Source organism: Teleopsis dalmanni, chromosome 2 (assembly GCF_002237135.1).
Source record: "Teleopsis dalmanni isolate 2A chromosome 2, ASM223713v2, whole genome shotgun sequence".
NCBI classification, from domain to species: domain Eukaryota; kingdom Metazoa; phylum Arthropoda; class Insecta; order Diptera; family Diopsidae; genus Teleopsis; species Teleopsis dalmanni.
Window position 1 is genome coordinate 144178273 of NC_051847.1, and position 19469 is coordinate 144197741.

Consider the following 19469-nt stretch of genomic DNA (forward strand, 5'->3'; position numbering starts at 1 on the left):
GCATTTTATAATTATGTATGCTAATAATTAAACACTCTTTTATGGAAAAATTTTAAATTCAAGAAAATTCGTTGCTGTATCAAAACCTTTCAGCTGCTGTTCAGTCAAAGGTGCATTTCCAGGACGCAACATAATGATTACCTGCATTCCGGCTTGCTTTGCAGCTTTAGCTTCTAATATAAAATAAACGTTAGTACATTATTATACTCTTATATATAAAAAATATTTTATTCACCTTCCCAAACATCAGTTAAAAATACAATCTCACGTATAACCAAACCCATCTCTTTGGCAATCTGAATATACGACTCTGGTACTCGTTTGTTACCAATTGTTGTATCAAAATAATGACTTATTACTGGTGATAGATCTCCACTCACCGAATGACTAAAAAGTAATTTTTGTGCAGCAACACTACCGCTGGAATAAATTGCCACGTTCAAGTCCACTGAGTTCCAATTAAAAAATGCGCTAAAGCAATCATCAAATAGACTAGAAACAATATATTAATTCAATATATTTATGCTTATTCCATTAATTTGTATTATACACTTACTGGCCTTTTAGTTTGCCATCTTCATAGCCTTTTTTCCAGATCATGCCTTGTAACGTTTTAAATGGCCCAAGTTTAAGATCCAAATCGGTTAAATATTTGACAAAATCTGCTATTATTTTTGAAGAAATGTCAAGGGAATCTTCATTCGTGTTCTGTTTGAACTCATTGAATTCGTTTAAGACTTGTAAGTTATTAACCACTTCTTTTGTGGTGGCGTCCTCCCAAGTCTCATCTAAAAATTCTTTGGCATGTTCTATTGCATATGGAAATAATTCATCCTTTTAAATGAAATACATATTTGTTAAGAATAAATACTCTATAAAAATTATTTTAAAATGCTGTGCATTGTTACCTTAACAAAGCTTATAGATGTTGTTGTTCCTTCTATATCCAAAAGCACAGCTCTGGCACGGTAGTCAAACATTTTTAAGGAATATTAGAAGTTTATTTTCTAATATTTTTATTTTAGTTTTAAGGTTTTAAATATATTAAAGTTCCAAACTACAATTGAACAAAATCATTATCTAGCTTAAACAACAAACCGGCAACAATGTGTTGGGCATGGTAAGTTACTAATTGGTGTGATTATTTTCATGTAACAATATCGATGATGGGAAACTCACTATCCAAAAATTGGACTAACATATTACATATGTTGAATTATTCTAAAATAGAAATTTGTAGAGAAAACGAACATCTTTAGTAAAACTATAATAGTTATAGAATTATATTTAAAACATATTTTGATATTATATAAACATTTATATGATTCATTAATGAAAAATATGATACAAATGTGCGCATGATAACTAAAAATTTCCATAGGAACAAAAATTCAATTATTTGTACTGTGTGAATAGACCATAAGGTGAGTTTTTTTTTATGCTTGCCTTGAATGGACAAAGCTAAACACAATAACACGAATAAATTATAATAGTAGTATTCTGTATTGTGTAACTAGAAAAAATAACTCACAAAAAGCAATAATAGCGGTGAAAAAGTTGAAAATATTTTTTTCCACAGAATATAATTAAAATTTTAATTTTATTTAGTCTTATTTAAACAATATAATTTACATTTAAAAAATAAGTTGCATTTTTTAATATATTAAAAAATTTTTATATGTTAGGATTCGATCTCTTATACTGGTAATCTCTAATATATATTTGCATAAATTTTTTATAGGTAAGTTTCTAAAAGTAATGAAGTAGTGAAATATTTTTTATTGTATATAAATTAATCGAGTTTTTGGTTGACCATACAGCTGTTTCGAGTATTGCCAAATACTCATCAAAAATGGAATTGGAATTATTTCTTGCATTTAATTATAATTTAATTTTTTGAGACTGTAAACCACCATCAAAACCACCATATTATTAATTTTTGTAAGAAAAATTACTTTAAATAATTCAGAAAGAGTTTAATTTTAGTTGTTTGACTGCTAGTTGTCAATTAACAGCAATATAAAATTCATTTAGAGTTTGTGCGTATTTATGATAATGTAAGCTTGCTATTATATTAATATAAAAAATAGTCAAAATAAAATTATAAATTTATTAAGCACTTATAAAGATTTACAAACATTTGTTGACTGCATGTAACATAAAATCTATCTACAGAAATTCATTTTGAACTGCGGCATTACTTTTCAATAACTGACATGTGGCATCTCAATATGTTTATCGAGTCTCGATGAAATTATTATTTTTGACAGTTGGAACAGAGCATTTCACCCTTTAGAGCTGTCAAAATAGTTTCCCAGCAATATTTCGAGAAAGTTACTTGTTTTATTATTAATTAATTGAATTTTTACCTAGTACGGTTATCGGTAAATAATTGAAATAGATTTATATGAGACGTATAAAGTGTGTGAAAAGATTGTTGCCTTTTTTGAATCGAAAGCTTGCGAAAATACGTTCAATACAATTTTGCATTATTTAAACAAAACTAAAATAGCACAGCAACAACAAAAACGCACAACGACAAGAAATTTCGATTTGTTGTTGTTATTTACATTGTTTTGTAGAAATGAAAACGATTAGCAACGTAGCGTCGTGCTTAACAACAACAACAAAATCTGCACCAAAACAAAGTGGCCTACGTGATTAACAAAAAACAGAAAAAAACAACAAAATAATGAGAAAAGCAAACAAAAATTGACAAGCACTGCGGAAATTAACTGAGTATCAACTGTAAAGTTTAATAGCTTTGACAGTGTTATCAACCTGCCCCTCACCACTTGCAACAATAAAAGTGTGAAAACAGCTGCAATAATTACAACAACAACAACAACAACAACAACAGCTACTACTACTACAGCAAAGTTAGTGAGCAAGTCCACACTAATCTGACTGACCGCTTCCACTTCAAGGTTAAAGTCGTAAGTACGAAAAAAAAAATATGACAAATGCATAAGAGGGCAGTACAAGGACAAAACAAAAAACGACTACCTTATACCTTATTGACACACAAATTAAATATAAAATATAACTAAAAGAAAAAAAGAAAATATGGAAACACATATAATGACACAACAAAGTCAACACCGAATGCCGGCACCTCCATGTTGCGCCATTTGTGGCACACAAGATCAATTGTTGCGTTGTGCCAAATGTAAGACTGTTTACTATTGCTGCACAGGGCATCAGCACATAGACTGGCCATCCCATAAGCAGGATTGCCGCTTATTGGCTAGGCAGCGTAATAACAGCAGAATGCAGCAACTGCAACAAGCTGTTGCTGCCGCTAATTTGAACAGCATAGAGCAATCGTTCACAAATCCTGTGAACTATAACAATGCTGGCCTGATGAGTACGAATGTTGTACAATCAGGTATACTAAGTGCTGTTCAACCGCCGTCTGTGATTGTAAGTACAACTGAAAGTGAATTTATGAATGGTCAAGCGCAGTCTGTCATGCATCGCAACAATGGGTTCTATGGTAACTTAGAGGCTAATTCCACGACAGCCGACCAGTTACGCTTAAATCCTGATGGACATTTAAATGATGAAAATAAAGTGCTGGCACAACAAAATCATCAGTTGCAACAACCACAGTTCCAACATCAAGAGCCACAACAACAACAACAAATGCAACAGCAACAACAACCAATCATGTACCAACATATACAGCAACAAAATCATTTGCAACAATTTCCGTATGGAAATAACTTCAACTATAATCAACATGAGCGCAGTTTCGCTTTTCAAATTGGGCGCACATGTGGCGACGAAAACGCAATCGGAAATGCTAAGTAAGTTAAATACTTTAAGTTTATTAACTTAAAATATAGTCTAAGTAACTTAAATACAATTCAAGGAATTTTTATGAATTCTGTGTATAAGTTATATATCATAAAGATCTTATATGTGGATTTAATTAGATGGTCTAGTATTCATATAATACTAGGTCTAATAATCGTTCTTATTAAAAATTCATTAATAACGGTGTTAATATATTTTTCTGATATAAGAATATATGTATCTAAGAATAGTGACACATCACAGTCTGTTGATTCTGGGATCATTGTGTGGGTTACAGCAAGTTCTTTTTTTTCCGATTCAGTTAAAATTAGTGGAAGTGGCAAAGCGTTACAAGGAATGAGAGTTAAAATAATGTCCAGGATTCGTTTTCTGATAATCCTAGAATATAAGCACATAAGATTGGCGAAATTTTCATTCGACATTTCATGCTCGATTTGCATCTTTAAAAAAGGGTAGCTAATTGGAGCGTGCTTAGTTAAAAAACCAGTGATTCCTTTTAGTTGATATATATTTATAATAAGAAAATTGTCAGTATTTTTGTTGTTGACGAGAGGGAGTTATTTGGATTCCATTAAATTTTTCATATCAGTTTCTGCTTTCGCATTTTATATTTAATATTTCAAAATGCTGATGCAGTGGAAGTGAAAAGCTTGGGTTCTATGAAGATAGTTAAGGCATGAAATATAGTTATCTTGGTAGTTGTTTTGTTATCGTCAAATGTTTCATGTTCTAGTATTCGGTCAAATATTATTATGTTCATACTCAGTCTACTGACATATTGTAGTTGCTAGTTGTTGTTGACAATTAGCTTCATACCTACAGTTTAGTCTAGCTTAGGTGAGGTGTTTAATATAGTCAAAATGGAGTATCTAAGACAAACGTTTAATTATTCAAAAACCATATATATATATGAAAGTTTGTTGTAATGCAAAGTGTACCTTCAACTTTAGTTTTACCTTCATTGAGCTTTTGGTGAAATAATTTAAAAATTGGTATGGGCTCTAAAATTCTATATGTATTGTCAAACATTACTACGTTAAGATAATTCAGTAAAAAATTTTTCTCTTATGAAACAACCATGAAACAATACTAAATATACATATGTATAAATATAATCCTCTAGTTCATTTCGGGGTGTTGGCTTCAATCTCTCTTTCAGTCTGGCTACGCGCCTGCTTATACATATATATTTATGTTCAGACATTTTTAAACATTAAAACTACTACGAGTATAATATGATGATTCATGTTTGTTAATTACAAAAATAATTTAACAGATAATTTTTTATTTCCAATTATTTCCACTTGTCTATTAGTAATTAACTAAATAAGCCATTTATTATTTATGCGCCTACAAATTTAAGTATATTTGACTTCTGGAATCAACTCAAAGCTGTCTGACACATTTGATTTTATTTGATGGACATTTTAATACCAAATGAGTTTGTTTTAATTATACTAACTTAGATAATATAATACTCTATGTAGTCATTTACATCAAATATAAGTATAAATATATACAGTCATATGCAAATTTTATTCCTAAATATATATATATTTATTATTGAATTAAATAATAAATTAAGGAACAATTAACAGCACAGCAAATGTATGTGCAAGTCTGAGATTTAGGTAAGAATTTTAACACAACAAGTTTTGTTTATTAACACAAAAGAAAAATTTAATATTTGTATTTCTATTTTTAAATGTTTTATATTGTTTACATAAATATACACATATCATATAAAATAATATATGTATTCTATTGTATATATTGCACAAGATGTGAATAATGCAAGAATTAATTAGTTTAGATTTCATAGTCTTGCTTAATATTTTTCAATTAGTGCCTTTTATATAGACTAACACATTTCTTCCTTAGAATTGTTATACTTAACTATGATCTATTCATAGTATATATCAGGGTTTGTATTTGCTAACTCATGAGCAGTTCAGGCTCATGAGCAAGAGCCAATTCTTATGTGAGCCCAAAGTTGGCTCATGAGCGTGAGTCCATATTTGGCTCATATTGAAGAGCTGCTCACCAGCTTGAACCTTTAAGTTACTCATATTGAAGAGATTCTCATGAGGTCTCACGAGCTGAGAGCTCACGAGCTCACGTGTTTAATAAAAAGCGATTTATTAGTTTATTTGCTTTATTTATTTTTATAAACGTTATATGTGAAAATATATAATTTCATATTAAAACAATATAATGAAACAATAATTTGAATTTGAAAAACAAATTTAAAAATATTATTTTCCACAAATAAACAATAAAAATATATTTATTGTTTATTTTAGGAACTTTGATTATTTCCATATTTTAGTTATTTTAGTTAGTGTCTTTTTTAATGACATGTTTTCACAAAAAAAAATAATAGCAATATCTTAAATTGGGCGCATGAGATCCCGTGACCCGCAGCTCATACTCTTGCTCACGAGCGTGAGCCCATTTATAACTAAATGGTGGCTCTTGCTCGTGAGCGTGAGCTTTGCAGTTGGGCTCGCTCGTGAGCGAGAGCCATCGTATGAAAAGAGTTTTTTTGCCGGTTCATGAGCCGTGAGCAGAATGAGCCGAAATGAGCCGCTCATGGGTACGCAAATACGAACTCTGTTATATATGTTATATGTATTTTATTTATTTGAAACATATAATACATATATTCCTATATCGGATATCATGCGCTTCGGTCTTCTTTCTTTCTGGGCGTATTTAATACACTTTTCTGTTATTTAACTAGACTGTTAGCCCAGTTTACTATTTTACGATTGATACACCAAAATTAGTGGCACGTACATTTTTCATGTTTCTAAGTATTTTCTTTTGAAGTTATTGAATAATATTAATATAACTTTGTTTTGAAGATCTGGAGATTTTACTATAATATTAAAAAAATTGTTAGAAATGGTAAAAACTATAGAAATACCATCTTATGAGTCTTTTGTAGCATGCTATGGTTTCAATATGGTTCACATCCTATTAGCTAGTTATACGTTACTGTCTACCTAAAACATTATTAAAAATTCTATCTTCCCATTTTCTAACTTCCAATCAATATAAGGTAGGTAATTGTAACATTTATTTCAGTATTTCTTTAAGGTACAAGTTATAGAAATATAATAAATATATGAAATATATTCAACTTTTCTATATTACAATCTTATTGATCTTTTTAAATAGTCACTCAAATTTGTAAGCATCTAGCGTCTAAGTTGTATATATATAATTCTAAATTTTAGTTGAGATTTTAATCAAGCATAGGCTTTAATAGTAGAATGTCTCAATGTCGCTGTAAAGAAAGCGTTTAGTTGTTTCTTTTTCCTTTCCTATTGGTAGCTTTTATATCTATGCTTGGTTTGGAGTGAATATCCAATGACTTTTTTACTTACATCAAAATTTTTTCGACCTAGTCCGCAAATTTCTAGCAAAGTATGATTAGTAGAGGTCTTCGAAATATTTATTAGGTGCAGTGATAACGTCCGATAGATTTGATTCCTTCACCACAAACCATTGTTTGAATTAAAAATCAATTAAAATTGAATGTAGACAACTTTGGTATATATGCTAGATGTGGTGGCACTTCATAACACAATTCGACCTATTTTGTTTGTATACAATTTCTCTCAAATGGGCTAACACGTTGTGATGGTAAAATAACATTAATTTTCTTTAATTTTACTTTAAAGGATCGCATAATATTGTACTGTTATTCTTTTGTTTTTTTCGATGTTGTTAATCATAATTACGTCATATACATCTCAAAAACACCTTTCCTGTTGATTGAAGTCTCATCGTCTATTTTAACGAGCCTCAAGCTACTGCTTTGACTGCTCTTTCGTTTCCGGATTATAGGGTATAGAAAAAATTTTCTTGGAACACTGGTTTTTATGTGATTTCAGAGTGAGTAAATCGATTTCAATCCATCGTCAATCTTTCTAATAATTTTTTAATATTTCCCTTTTATGAATTTTATTCCCAATATCTGTAGTTTTTATTTAATTTAGACGTTATGTGATCACTCCTAAATTCGCTAAACCGTTTTTGAATCATTTATACGTTTTTTTTGTTTTAAAATATATAATTTTTTTTTTTAAAGAAAACTGCGTTGAGTCGTTTTCAAACTAAGAGAAGTTTAAATATCAGATATATAATCTTTAATTAAGATTAAAATTATTGCCCGACATGTTACAAAATTATTTTAAGATTTATTGAATGTAGTTGTTACCACAGGAGTTGTACGATCTCAAACAATCCCCGTATATATAATGACCTCATTGCCTATATTTTTATAATAAGCTGTACAATGCTACTATTGAAAGATTTTGCTGAACAGAATCTTAAAAATTTTATATATATAACATTGACAATAATCATTAAATGATTAAAGCCTGGCTGTAAATAATAAATATTTTGTTTCTTCATACTAATTTCAATATTTTTCATTATATACATGTATGTTTTTTCTTTTATCGTATATTCTTTTATTCATATATTCTTATCACTTTATAAGATGAATTATTTTCCATTACGAATTATATGTATTATTTGTACTGCTAAGATAGTTCCTGAAAATAATCTCAAATATTAAAGTTGTGTTGATATATAAAAATTACTTATTACACATTTGTACATTTATTATAATTAATATCTTTCAAATATATAATAGATTTTTTGTTATTTACTTCTTCGACTTGTTCCAGATGAGACAATGTATATATTTTAGTACATTTGTTTCTTTCTTCTGACTCATTGTAAATTTAATGTGCTTAGGACGTGATATTGAGACTGAGAAATTGATTAACGAATTCACTATATTTTCTTATAAACATATTGTAAACATATTTTATTAAATTTAATATCTCAAGAACTATGAAATTTCATTAATACTAAACAACACCGGAACATTGCAAAAATAGTATCTGCTTTATGGTTTCACTTTTTAAATTTTTGCAAGTTCCCAAATGTACAGTCTGAGTTGGAGTTACTGATATCTGCTGAGAATGCTTGGTTTTCTGATAAGCGATACGTGAGCAGAACTTATTCTGCTTTGTTTTATAACTGCGAATTTAAAAGCTGATATTTTGTGTTTAACAATTTTTTATTATTTATTTTATTTATAATATTTGCTAATTTATAATGATAATCATCAAATATTTGTACAACGATTAAATTTCATATTCTTGCTTATTGTACGTGCGTTACGTATGCCTCGTATGGCTCGTATGCCTCGTATCATTAGAAAGATATGCGCATTCAATTTCATAAGCGCATTCGTCTGGCTTGTATTTCTAGTTAAATACCCAAAATTACATTGTTGGGTCTGTGGAGTACAAGTGTAGATAAAGTGCGGTTAAACGTGTATTTGAAACATTTGTAGAAATGATATTCTGTTGCGCAGTTGTCATTCATCAATAAAGTTAACGGAATAAGCATGCACTTGAAACATGGTCATTCACATTCCTACCGCTGTAATTCCATCTAATCATCACTTTTTACATTTCAATTATATATTTTTTTATTATATTTTCTTTATTATTTTTATTTTTTTATTATATTTTTTCTATATTTTTTCTATATTTTTTCTATTTATAAAGTTCCTTTCTGGGTTACGTAAGTCAGTGTAAATAATTTACGATAATATTTTTAGGAAATATATCATTAAAAATAAAATGTATTAAAAATCCCCGACAGAAGATAAGTGGTTCTGTGTATAGTGACACATATTTGTATTTAAAAAGGTAAAAAGAAATTATTTCTGCCTTTATTAAAGAAAAATAACTTTTTAATCAAAAAGCTCTAAAAAATATTTCTGAAACTAACCACATCCTATTTAATTTCCCTTCATAATAACTATGAAACTAACCACATCCTATTTAATTTCTCTTCATACGATCACAATTCCTCTCAAGTATAACCTAGATGCAAGTTTGATCAAAATTCTTTGACCTTTAAACCATTGTAGAAGCCTTGAGGCAGAAGTAATGGCAATTTAGTATGCATTAAAATAAGTCTTGTGAAACAAGAATTCGTATTTATAGATCGCAATCTTCTTGGATAAGCAACCTGCTATTAAAACTCCAGTAACCGCTACAATTTCACCTTTAACAGTTCGACTATGGTAGGCTATTTTCAAAGAGTTGATCAGATTTATCAGTGTCCAATTCATATTAGCATCTTGACACAGACACATCTCAGGTGACTGCAAGATAGGTGAACTTGCTAAAACAGACCTGATGCTCGTTGGGTTATACATCTGAATATTGACATCCCAGCTGCAATGGCTAAATTAGTTGTTAAACTTAAATACATAGAAGTAATTTAAAGAGCAAGGGTAGGTTACAATTCTTGTCAGGTCTCAAAATTGACTTAGCGCAGTTTTGACAAGAGCTCACCAGACAGCTTCTTCAACTAGGTTCCACAATATACGTCATTGTCAAAGCTTTGTGGTGGTTGTAGTTTTTCAGAGGAGGAGTAAAACTGTGAAACTGTGTTTCACTTTATGTGGCAGTACCATCTTTTCCCAATAGAGAGCTAAACATCTTTTAGATTAATTTTTTTTACTGAGTTGACGAAGCTATCTTCCTTTAACATTAAGGACATACCCAAGTTTATATATTTTTCAGGTTGGCCCACTTTTACTTAAATGAGAAATTTGTGGTTTTCTTCAATAATAATAGTGCATTGGTAGCTTAGATCTGCACATCTTTTATTTTGGTGATTTTCATGATCTGTTATATGAATAACGTTTTTTTATGATATCACAACGAGCTAACATTTGTGCTCAAGTAAAATTTGGTCCATAAGGCCGTTACGCCAATCAGACCTAACCCTATTATCGTTCCATATGGATACTTTACATTTGTTGGGTTATGAATTTTTATCATGTTCTTCTCATTTCTTTCTATTTTGAAAGAAATGTGCAAAAACAAGTAGGGGTTTAATACTATTTTTTTAATAATGAATTATAAAATTATTAATTATTTAAATTGTCAATTCATATTTCTGATGCTTTTAATTCATTATTAAATAGGAATAGCACCCTTATTCTTTTCAACAGTATATCAGAGAACTGGTTTTAACAATTAAGTCATTGCTAACACAAACAATCGTTTATTTTATGTATAAACCTTGAATAATCATATTATTTGAAAGATATTAAAATATAAACTCGTTTAGTTTTATAAATTCAAAAGATTATATATTCTATTTTCCTCGTAATAGTTTGACATAATGCAGATATATTGTAATTATGAGCTTGTCCACCCTAGTCACTAAAAGCTATCTAATATTTCCCGGACTGCAATTATTTTTAATCCATTGATCAATTGAATCGTTTTAGAATACTTTCACTACGTAATGTAGATTGTGGGTTCCTTCAAATTTGGAAATCTTTATTCAAGAGCAGTATAAGATATAATTATTAATTTTTAATAATTAATAATTATTAATTGTATTAATAATAATTAATAATTAATTAATAATTATTAGTTATATTAATAATTAATAATTATATTAATATTATTACAAAATTTCGATTACAATATTGCTTTCAACTATATTTTCGATTTTTGTATTTTGATTTTTTGGGATCCTACTGCTTTCCTTTACCATATTTTCAAGATTTATCGCAAGTATAAATGTCCGCAGATGTTGTGCAACGTTTATTTTTACAAATGCTGTTTCGGATCAATTTACTGGATCGAATGCTTATAATAATAATTATTAATGGATGATTAAATGTTTAAAGAACTCATGTTAATTTCCAGGAATAATTGCATTGGTTTAAGTAAGTTTTAGTTTATTTATTTAATGTGCAATTGAGTCAATAGTAAATGTTGGTAACATTTGATTCGTTAGATTATCTTATATAAATTGGGTATACTTTTTGTAGTTGTTTGTATTAATATACCTCTATGTGTACATATGATAATTGACTACTGCATTCCATTCACTATGTTTAAATTAGCACTGATTGGCAAAACCTTACATTTTACGTATGAGATCATACACATAATATATATTTTATATATATAATATGTAGACCGTTTGATTTTTTGAAGAGTATGTGCACTTTTGACGGACCACAATGTATTAATAGCTTATCATATTATTAATTTACTCACATTTTTTTTGATAAAATATTTTAGAGTTGAATATACTTTTTGTCTGATCAAAGAAAACGGAAAAAATTAATTGAAAATAAATTTTATTGAACTCATAATTGTCGGAGACATTCAATATTTTTAAATTTAGTCATTATTTACCTTTCGATGATGTTATTTAATTATATTAAATTTTTTAAGCAATAAATTCCACATCTTTACTATATAGGTATTGTTATATGTGTATACATATCATAATACTAAAACTATTTTTTAAAATTTTTTAAAATTTTTTTAAAATTAAAAGAAAAAAATTTAATTGAAAAATTTTAAGAAAATTTATATTAAAAGAATCAATATTTTATTAATCATTATAAAAAATAATATAATACAAAAATTAAGATGTTTAAATAAAAAGTATATTCTATTATTTGTAATTTAAATCCATCTTTATTTTGATTCAATTAAAAACATTCTACATAACTTTAAAAAAAACAATAGTGAAAAATAGGTGAGGTCATACAGGGGCGATCCTTAGGTTCCATTTAAGTTTTTTGACCCATTATGTTATCGCACAAGATTTAATGGACTTAAAAGTATTTGAAACGTTAATCAATAGTGATATTAACAGCTTCATTTTGTAAAACGATTTGATCGTGTTTTTGATGATTTTTTATTAGATAGACAAAACCAAAGTTTGTTGGTGTCCTTTATAAGGACGATCGGCTTAAATGGAATTAACTGATTGCTAGAAGGACCGATAATGCAAGTGCAATATATACTTGTATTTGCAAGGTATTCTGTAAAAGAAAACATTTGTTAAGAAATAAAAAAATAATAAGCCTAATCTCTACTACTGGAAGAAACCAGTCCATGTTGTTTCCTTCCCTCTCGTCGTAGCACCAAATCTTTCAGCTCTGTTGATGTTATTTATTCTTCTCTTCTGAGGTGTTGCCTACCAAAAAAAATGTTCAAAATACATAGCAGAACTGTTTGATTTTTTATATGGTAACGCCATTCTGACTTTTGCTTTCGTGTCATTACGTTAAAACGTAGGAGGTACACGGAGAGGTGTTAAGATAGATAACACGCTTTCTTGACGTAATCGTCCACACATGAACGATTCTTCTGATAGGCGAAACGTTTTACGGAATACGATTGTAGAACTCCGTTTTCAGTTAGGGATAAAATAAAAAAAAATAAAATAAAAAATAATTAACAAATAGTAACAATAGTAGTAGTCTATCGTTGTGTTTGCAATTTATTTTCACAGTAAAATAAACAATTTTTTTACATTTAAAGTATTCAATTAGGATTTCAAATGAATAACAACGCATAAAAAAAATTTATTTGGTAAAATATCAAGAGGTGATCTATAAATTCAAGTGAATTTTATAATTGTTCTCGTGAAAACTGATCATTTGAAGAGGTCTTATTGTTTAGTACTAGTGACTTCGTGGAGGTCCTAAGTTCCAAAAAGTGTTTATAATTATCAATAATGTTGCATACGTAAGAGTGTACTGACACAAATTTGAAAGTATCGACACTGCTCATATTTTCCAATAAGAAAAATAAAATGCAAAAACTGTTTAAATACCAAATAACTCAATATTTTTTTGCTTTGTTTATGGTTTTTCATTTAAATATTTTTGCTGAAATACCTGTTTTATTTTTTTTACTTTTGCTTAATATGAAATAAAACACCCCGAAACAGTAAAGACGTATTGACATATATTTTTTATTTATAAATCAATTTTTAAGTGGTATTTATAGCAAGGTTATACCCTACTTATGTTTTGTGCATGCTTTATTAAACTAAATAATATTTTAAAAATCCAATTCAAAACACATCAACAATTTTTTTAAATAAATATAATGATTAAAATATAATTATACTTTAAATGTATTATTATTATTATAATTGCTTAAAAAACATTATTATTAACAAAATAAATTAATTGTACCCTGTATGTGTTGTTGCAACGTATGACAGAACAGGAACGATATTCAGTTTTATAACAGAATAATATGCTTTTAGATCTCGGTTTAGTTGTATTCTAATCTAAGTAGAGTTAACTGTTACTTGATACGATTCATTTTCCAGCTAATCTGGTTCTATTTACCAGATTGTATGAACTTATGTATATGGAAAACAATAATTGGTGCTCCAATTTTAAGTGATGGAAATGCAGAAAATTTTAAAGAAATTAGATATTTAAACTAACACTTTATAATTTCATTGGCATTCATAACCTATCAATTTATTCGTAGTTAACAGACCCTTCATCTAAAGTCAAAACTATAACGTATATATTACCTGATCGTCTGATCGTGAAGTGTTATATATCACGCAGGTCGATTAAGAGGTTTAAGAGTCTATTTGGTATGAACAAAAAGTAACTTTGTATACATATTATATATGCAGTGTATGTATTCGCAATTCATTAGCAATATTGGTTATAGACGTTTTTAAGAAAACTACTGCTCTGTTAATTTGTCGCTATGAATTTAGTTTGTCAAATTAATTATTTTGCGTTTAGTCTACCTAAAGATGTTCACTTTTCGCTCAAATACTGTTTACTATCTACTTCGTACGCCCTTTTTTTGTCTCACATAGCCAGTGCAATCTAGTATTTCAACTTGATCTCTTGACCAGAGACATGCTTCTCCTCCACTTTCACTTCACTGATTGCACCTTTAAAAATCCCTTTTTTGTTGATATATTGTCTTCTATATATTGTTATATTGTCACTGGATTTTAATTCGTTAAAGAGTGTAAATGTGGCATTAATATTGTTGCAACTTATATAGATAAAAATAGTCGTGTATTAAATATTGCACGGCGTTGTATTGAGAATGAACATAATTCTTTGTGGTGCGCACTTTTATTTGATCGTGGCTGTGCTTTCGCTTTGCTTGCTCGTCTTTTTTGTATACAAATTATATCTACCATCTTATTAAATAGGTTTGCTTATATCGTATAAACTGTAATTTTATTGTATATTATTGCTTGGCGTCGATTTTCTACATTTTTATATAAGCTTTTAAAATACTAAAATACTATAATGAAATGTTGGTAAGATGTGAAGTTAAGTGGACAAAATTCGTTACATGGACCTGCATTGTTTGAAAATAAAATATTATTTTTATTTTATTATTATTTTATTATTATTATTTTATTATTATTATTTTATTATTATTATTTTATTATTATTATTATTTTATTATTATTATTTTATTATTATTATTTTATTATTATTAATTATTTTATTATTATTATTATTTTATTATTATTATTATTATGTTATTATTATTTTATTATTATTATATTATTATTATTTTATTATTATTATTTTATTGTTTTTATTTTCTTATTATTTTATTATTATTATTTTATTTTATTTCAAAAATGACAAAAATTTACGTCAATTAATTGCATAAATAGTACATTAATATTTCGCACCAATATACCACTTATAGATCCTTGAATCCTTAGAAATACCAGTTGTCAATAAATTATTAATAATATATATATACAATATATAATATGTAATATATACACATAAATATATATTTATAAATATATAATATATATTGTATATTATAATATAATATAAAATATATGATATATAATATATAGGTTAGGTTAGGTTAATTAGGATTAGGTTAAGTTAGAAGACGCATTTAGATCATGAAGTCCATTGTGACACCCTTAAGAATTTGACAGCTGTTACTATAACCATTTAGTACTGGCCACAAAGCCACGAACTAGGAGAAACAGAATTTAGCCCTCTTAATGAATTGAAAAAGTGCGACCCTAAGTAGAGAGTCCTTGTGAAAGAGGGATATAATATATATTATATAATAAATATATAATATAAAATGTGTATATTATATAAAATATATGTATAATAAGTATTATAAAATATGTAATGTATAATATATAACATATAATATAAAATAAAAATATAAATTTCTGTAAATGTAAAATATATAATAATAACAGTAATAATAATAATAGTAATAAACTTTATTTATATACTAATATAGATAATAATGAGATTAACTCTTATCGTTATTTAATAATAGCGTCTTGTGTTTATTAATGTAATTACAATTAATAGATTGCTAGTAATATTACTAAAAAAATAATATTGATTGTTATCGCAAAACAAATAAATTAATATCGATTATTTTTATCAATAAGTATTTACGAGTATACTTGTGAAAAATGAATCAATATCAAAATCACACAATCTTTAATTATTCGAATGTTGTTGAGTGTGTGGTCAAGACACTTGAAATACATATTTTAAAAGATAATGTCTCAAGAATATGCTAACATATAGTGTAGTGCGCAACAGAAGCGGAGTACCTGCGTTTGCGCACATTGAACCATTCGATACGTGCAGTTCGTTACTCATGCGAGCAGTAAAAACGAATCCAATCCGTCCCTTTATTGGTGTTGAAGAATACATTAAACGAAATTCAAGGTCTCATAAGTATATTTGTTCCCTCTTTTTCAACAGTTTATCTATGTATGTCAAAATTAGGCATTTAAGCGTGCTCTATTTTTTTTGATTTTTAATACCATTAATGCTCGTTTTTAAGTCATATAAAAAACTAAAAATAACGAAAAAAAACTTTTGCTTTGATATTGTCATAAATTTCGTTTGCAAATTTTTATGTTTGGACATTTTGCAGAAGTGCCAATAAAGCACACGACAGACCCGAAGCAATAACCGTACTTTCGGTACGGTCTATGCGCTACGTGATCGTTTGCATGACTGTCAGGGTTGGCGGTATTAGACCGAAAGCCATTTACCCGTAAACACCGCACACATATTTTTCCCATGCGATACGCAGTTAATAACATTAAAAGCAACAACAACGACTCTAATAAAAAAACAATCATTAAAAATCAACAAATTCGGTTGTTAAACCAAATTATATGAGTTTGGTGATGCCATACTTTCATTTAGGACAAAAAAAAAAAAAAAAATAATAGTATTAGTAAATATTTTGCTATAAATATATTATAAAAATTTTTAGAAATTTTAATTTATATAAAATTGTTGTTTCGGTGAGGTGAAAAATGTATGGTCTTATAACATTTTGGTCAAAATATCTGTGCATATTATATTTTGCTTATGAACACTTCAGTTCTGATATGATAACTGTAGTAGCTGATTTTGATATAATTAGTAATATACTATGGTCTTACCGTATTTCTAATTCTTTTAAACTTAAAAATAACGTGATAAATACTAGTAATATACTATGGTCTTACCGTATTTCTAATACTTTTAAACTTAAAAATAACGTGATAAATACGTCGATATATTTATATAGGTATTTAAAATATCGACTCCTATATATTAGAAATGTGATGATATGATCTGTTATAACGTGATTTCACTTTCTATTAACTACTAATCCAACTATTGTTACAAGATAATGATTTATTGCTATAATTCCTTAGATAAAATTTTATTAGTTTCCAGAACTTATGGCTATTCATCACATCTCTGATTCCATATTTAAATAATTCTTACAATAATTTTCGTCTATATTGTGTATAGTAAAGTCATTGTTTCTCAATCTAATACAGATTACTTAAGGAAGAATGTGACTAACGTCATTTAAAATAAAAATTTTAATTCTACTGAAGATGAGATAATGCAAGTATTTATCGACAAAAATATTGGAGTTGTATATAATGAATTGAATGCCAAATAAAATTAATTTGAATAACGACTATTCCTATATAATCTGATTTTAACTACATTTTTTTAAATAAAATTTTTTGGTTTTGTCATAAAACATACTTGGAATAAAGTTGGTCTTATTTCCGGCTTATTGTATTATAGATAAATATGCAAAAATATTCGACTTTCCCTCCAATAATATGTAACCTAATTATAAGAATGCTAAATAAAGTGAAAGTCATTTAAACTGTTGTTGCTACATAAATTTAGTTGTCTAGGATTATACGTTTTTAAAAACGATTTTAAACTACATAAGGAACTTAAGAACAAATTTTTAAGTATTTTCGTAGACCCGAAATAGTTTGTAACAACAGTAAGATTATCTTATAGCCTTAATTGGTATCACAATGTACCACCTAGTCTAAGTGGATCTTGTCTATAAGTCATCATAAACTATATAAGGTTCTTTTGAATACATTCCACCCAATGGTAAATAGATAGATTTCAATCGTGTTATGGTCATCGTATCAAATCAAAGCGTATCATAAGTTTGTCTAAGAGGAATATCCATTAGAAATTATATTATCTTCTTTTGAACATGTGCTTGAGTATTTTCATTTTCATAGTATTTTTCATTATCCTATCGTAAGAAAGAAGGTAAAAAAAACTAAAAAAATGTTAGTTGTATGTTTAAGGTTTTTTTTTGTTAATGATTTCAACGCCTAAACCTTTCCACATTAATGTTTAAAAAACAATAATAATTAGTAAAAAAATATTCATTCAAAATATATATTTATTCAAAATATTATCAGCTATATTGTCTATATTATACATATAGCAAAACTATGAATATAAAATAAAATGAAATCCTTATTCACAAATGTGTGGAGCTAATATAATTACGGTTTACAGTTTAAGTCTATTACTGGCTAATTAAATTAATTAATTAATTCTAATTAGTTTTTCAATATTCTTATTATAATGAACGTTCACATTATAATGAACTCATGTATGCAGCTAATAGAACTTTTATGAACTTAATAACATATCTTAGAAAAAATTATATATATAATTGATATTTTAAATAATTTATAAACATTTTATATATCAATTACATATTCAATTAATAAAAATAAAAATTTATTAATTACTTACTTCTTTAGTGTCTTAGTTTATAACTCTGCTGTTGTTTGTTTACATTTTACATATAAGACATATAAGACATGACACTTTTCTCAAATTTTGGTCATTTCCAAAAAATTTAATTTAAAATTTAATTTTACGATTTGTATTTGTCATTTTTCGCCATAAATGAGCTAATTTATTGATAATGAGATCATATGAGACAGTGTGAATGTGCGTTTAGGTTTGCATAGACTTATAGTGAAATGAAATAGTACTATTTTTCGATATGGGTGCCCATGATTTCGATTAATATAATAAACAAAGTGTATAATTTTTTTTTTTGTTCTTCTCAATATCATTCTATACATAAATTAATTAGATACAATTTATATGCATGTACTGATAACTATATACGAAACATATATTGTCTTTTGAAATGGTCTTTGAAGATATTTTATAAGACACAATATATATTACAAAGTAATTAGATTTGCTACAAATCAATTAGGTCTAGAAAAAACTAATTAGGTCTAAGCCAAATCAATTAGGTCTATTGAATTGTTTCATTGAATATGCCATATTCAAAAATGTAAGGCAACCATGCGGTTTATAAGAATAATAATTAAGTATTTGTTTTACTTAATTCTTGTAATAAATAATCTTTATTAGAACACAAGCTGTTCTTGAATATATTGGCCGTGTGCGAGCCCGG

The 19469-nt window shown here is 27.4% G+C and overlaps 2 protein-coding genes across 2 annotated transcripts in view; one reads left to right on the top strand and one right to left on the bottom strand.

Annotated features, from left to right (window-relative positions):
• On the bottom strand, nucleotides 1-8639 carry LOC119681235 (enolase-phosphatase E1-like). The gene is made up of 5 exons (XM_038094363.1): nucleotides 8505-8639; nucleotides 909-1221; nucleotides 557-834; nucleotides 236-492; nucleotides 1-173 (listed from the first exon to the last, which is right to left on the bottom strand). Exons 2-5 carry the CDS (start codon nucleotides 978-980, stop codon nucleotides 40-42), a joined length of 741 nt encoding a protein of 246 aa, XP_037950291.1. The 5' UTR covers nucleotides 981-1221; nucleotides 8505-8639; the 3' UTR covers nucleotides 1-39.
• LOC119681233 (bestrophin homolog 22-like) overlaps nucleotides 3637-19469 on the top strand; it is a gene marked incomplete at its 5' end in the record, with an annotated part of 25199 nt that continues 9366 nt past the window's right edge. Inside the window, 1 exon segment of the mRNA XM_038094362.1 lies at nucleotides 3637-3809. Within this exon segment, the coding sequence (XP_037950290.1) occupies nucleotides 3637-3809 (173 nt within the window).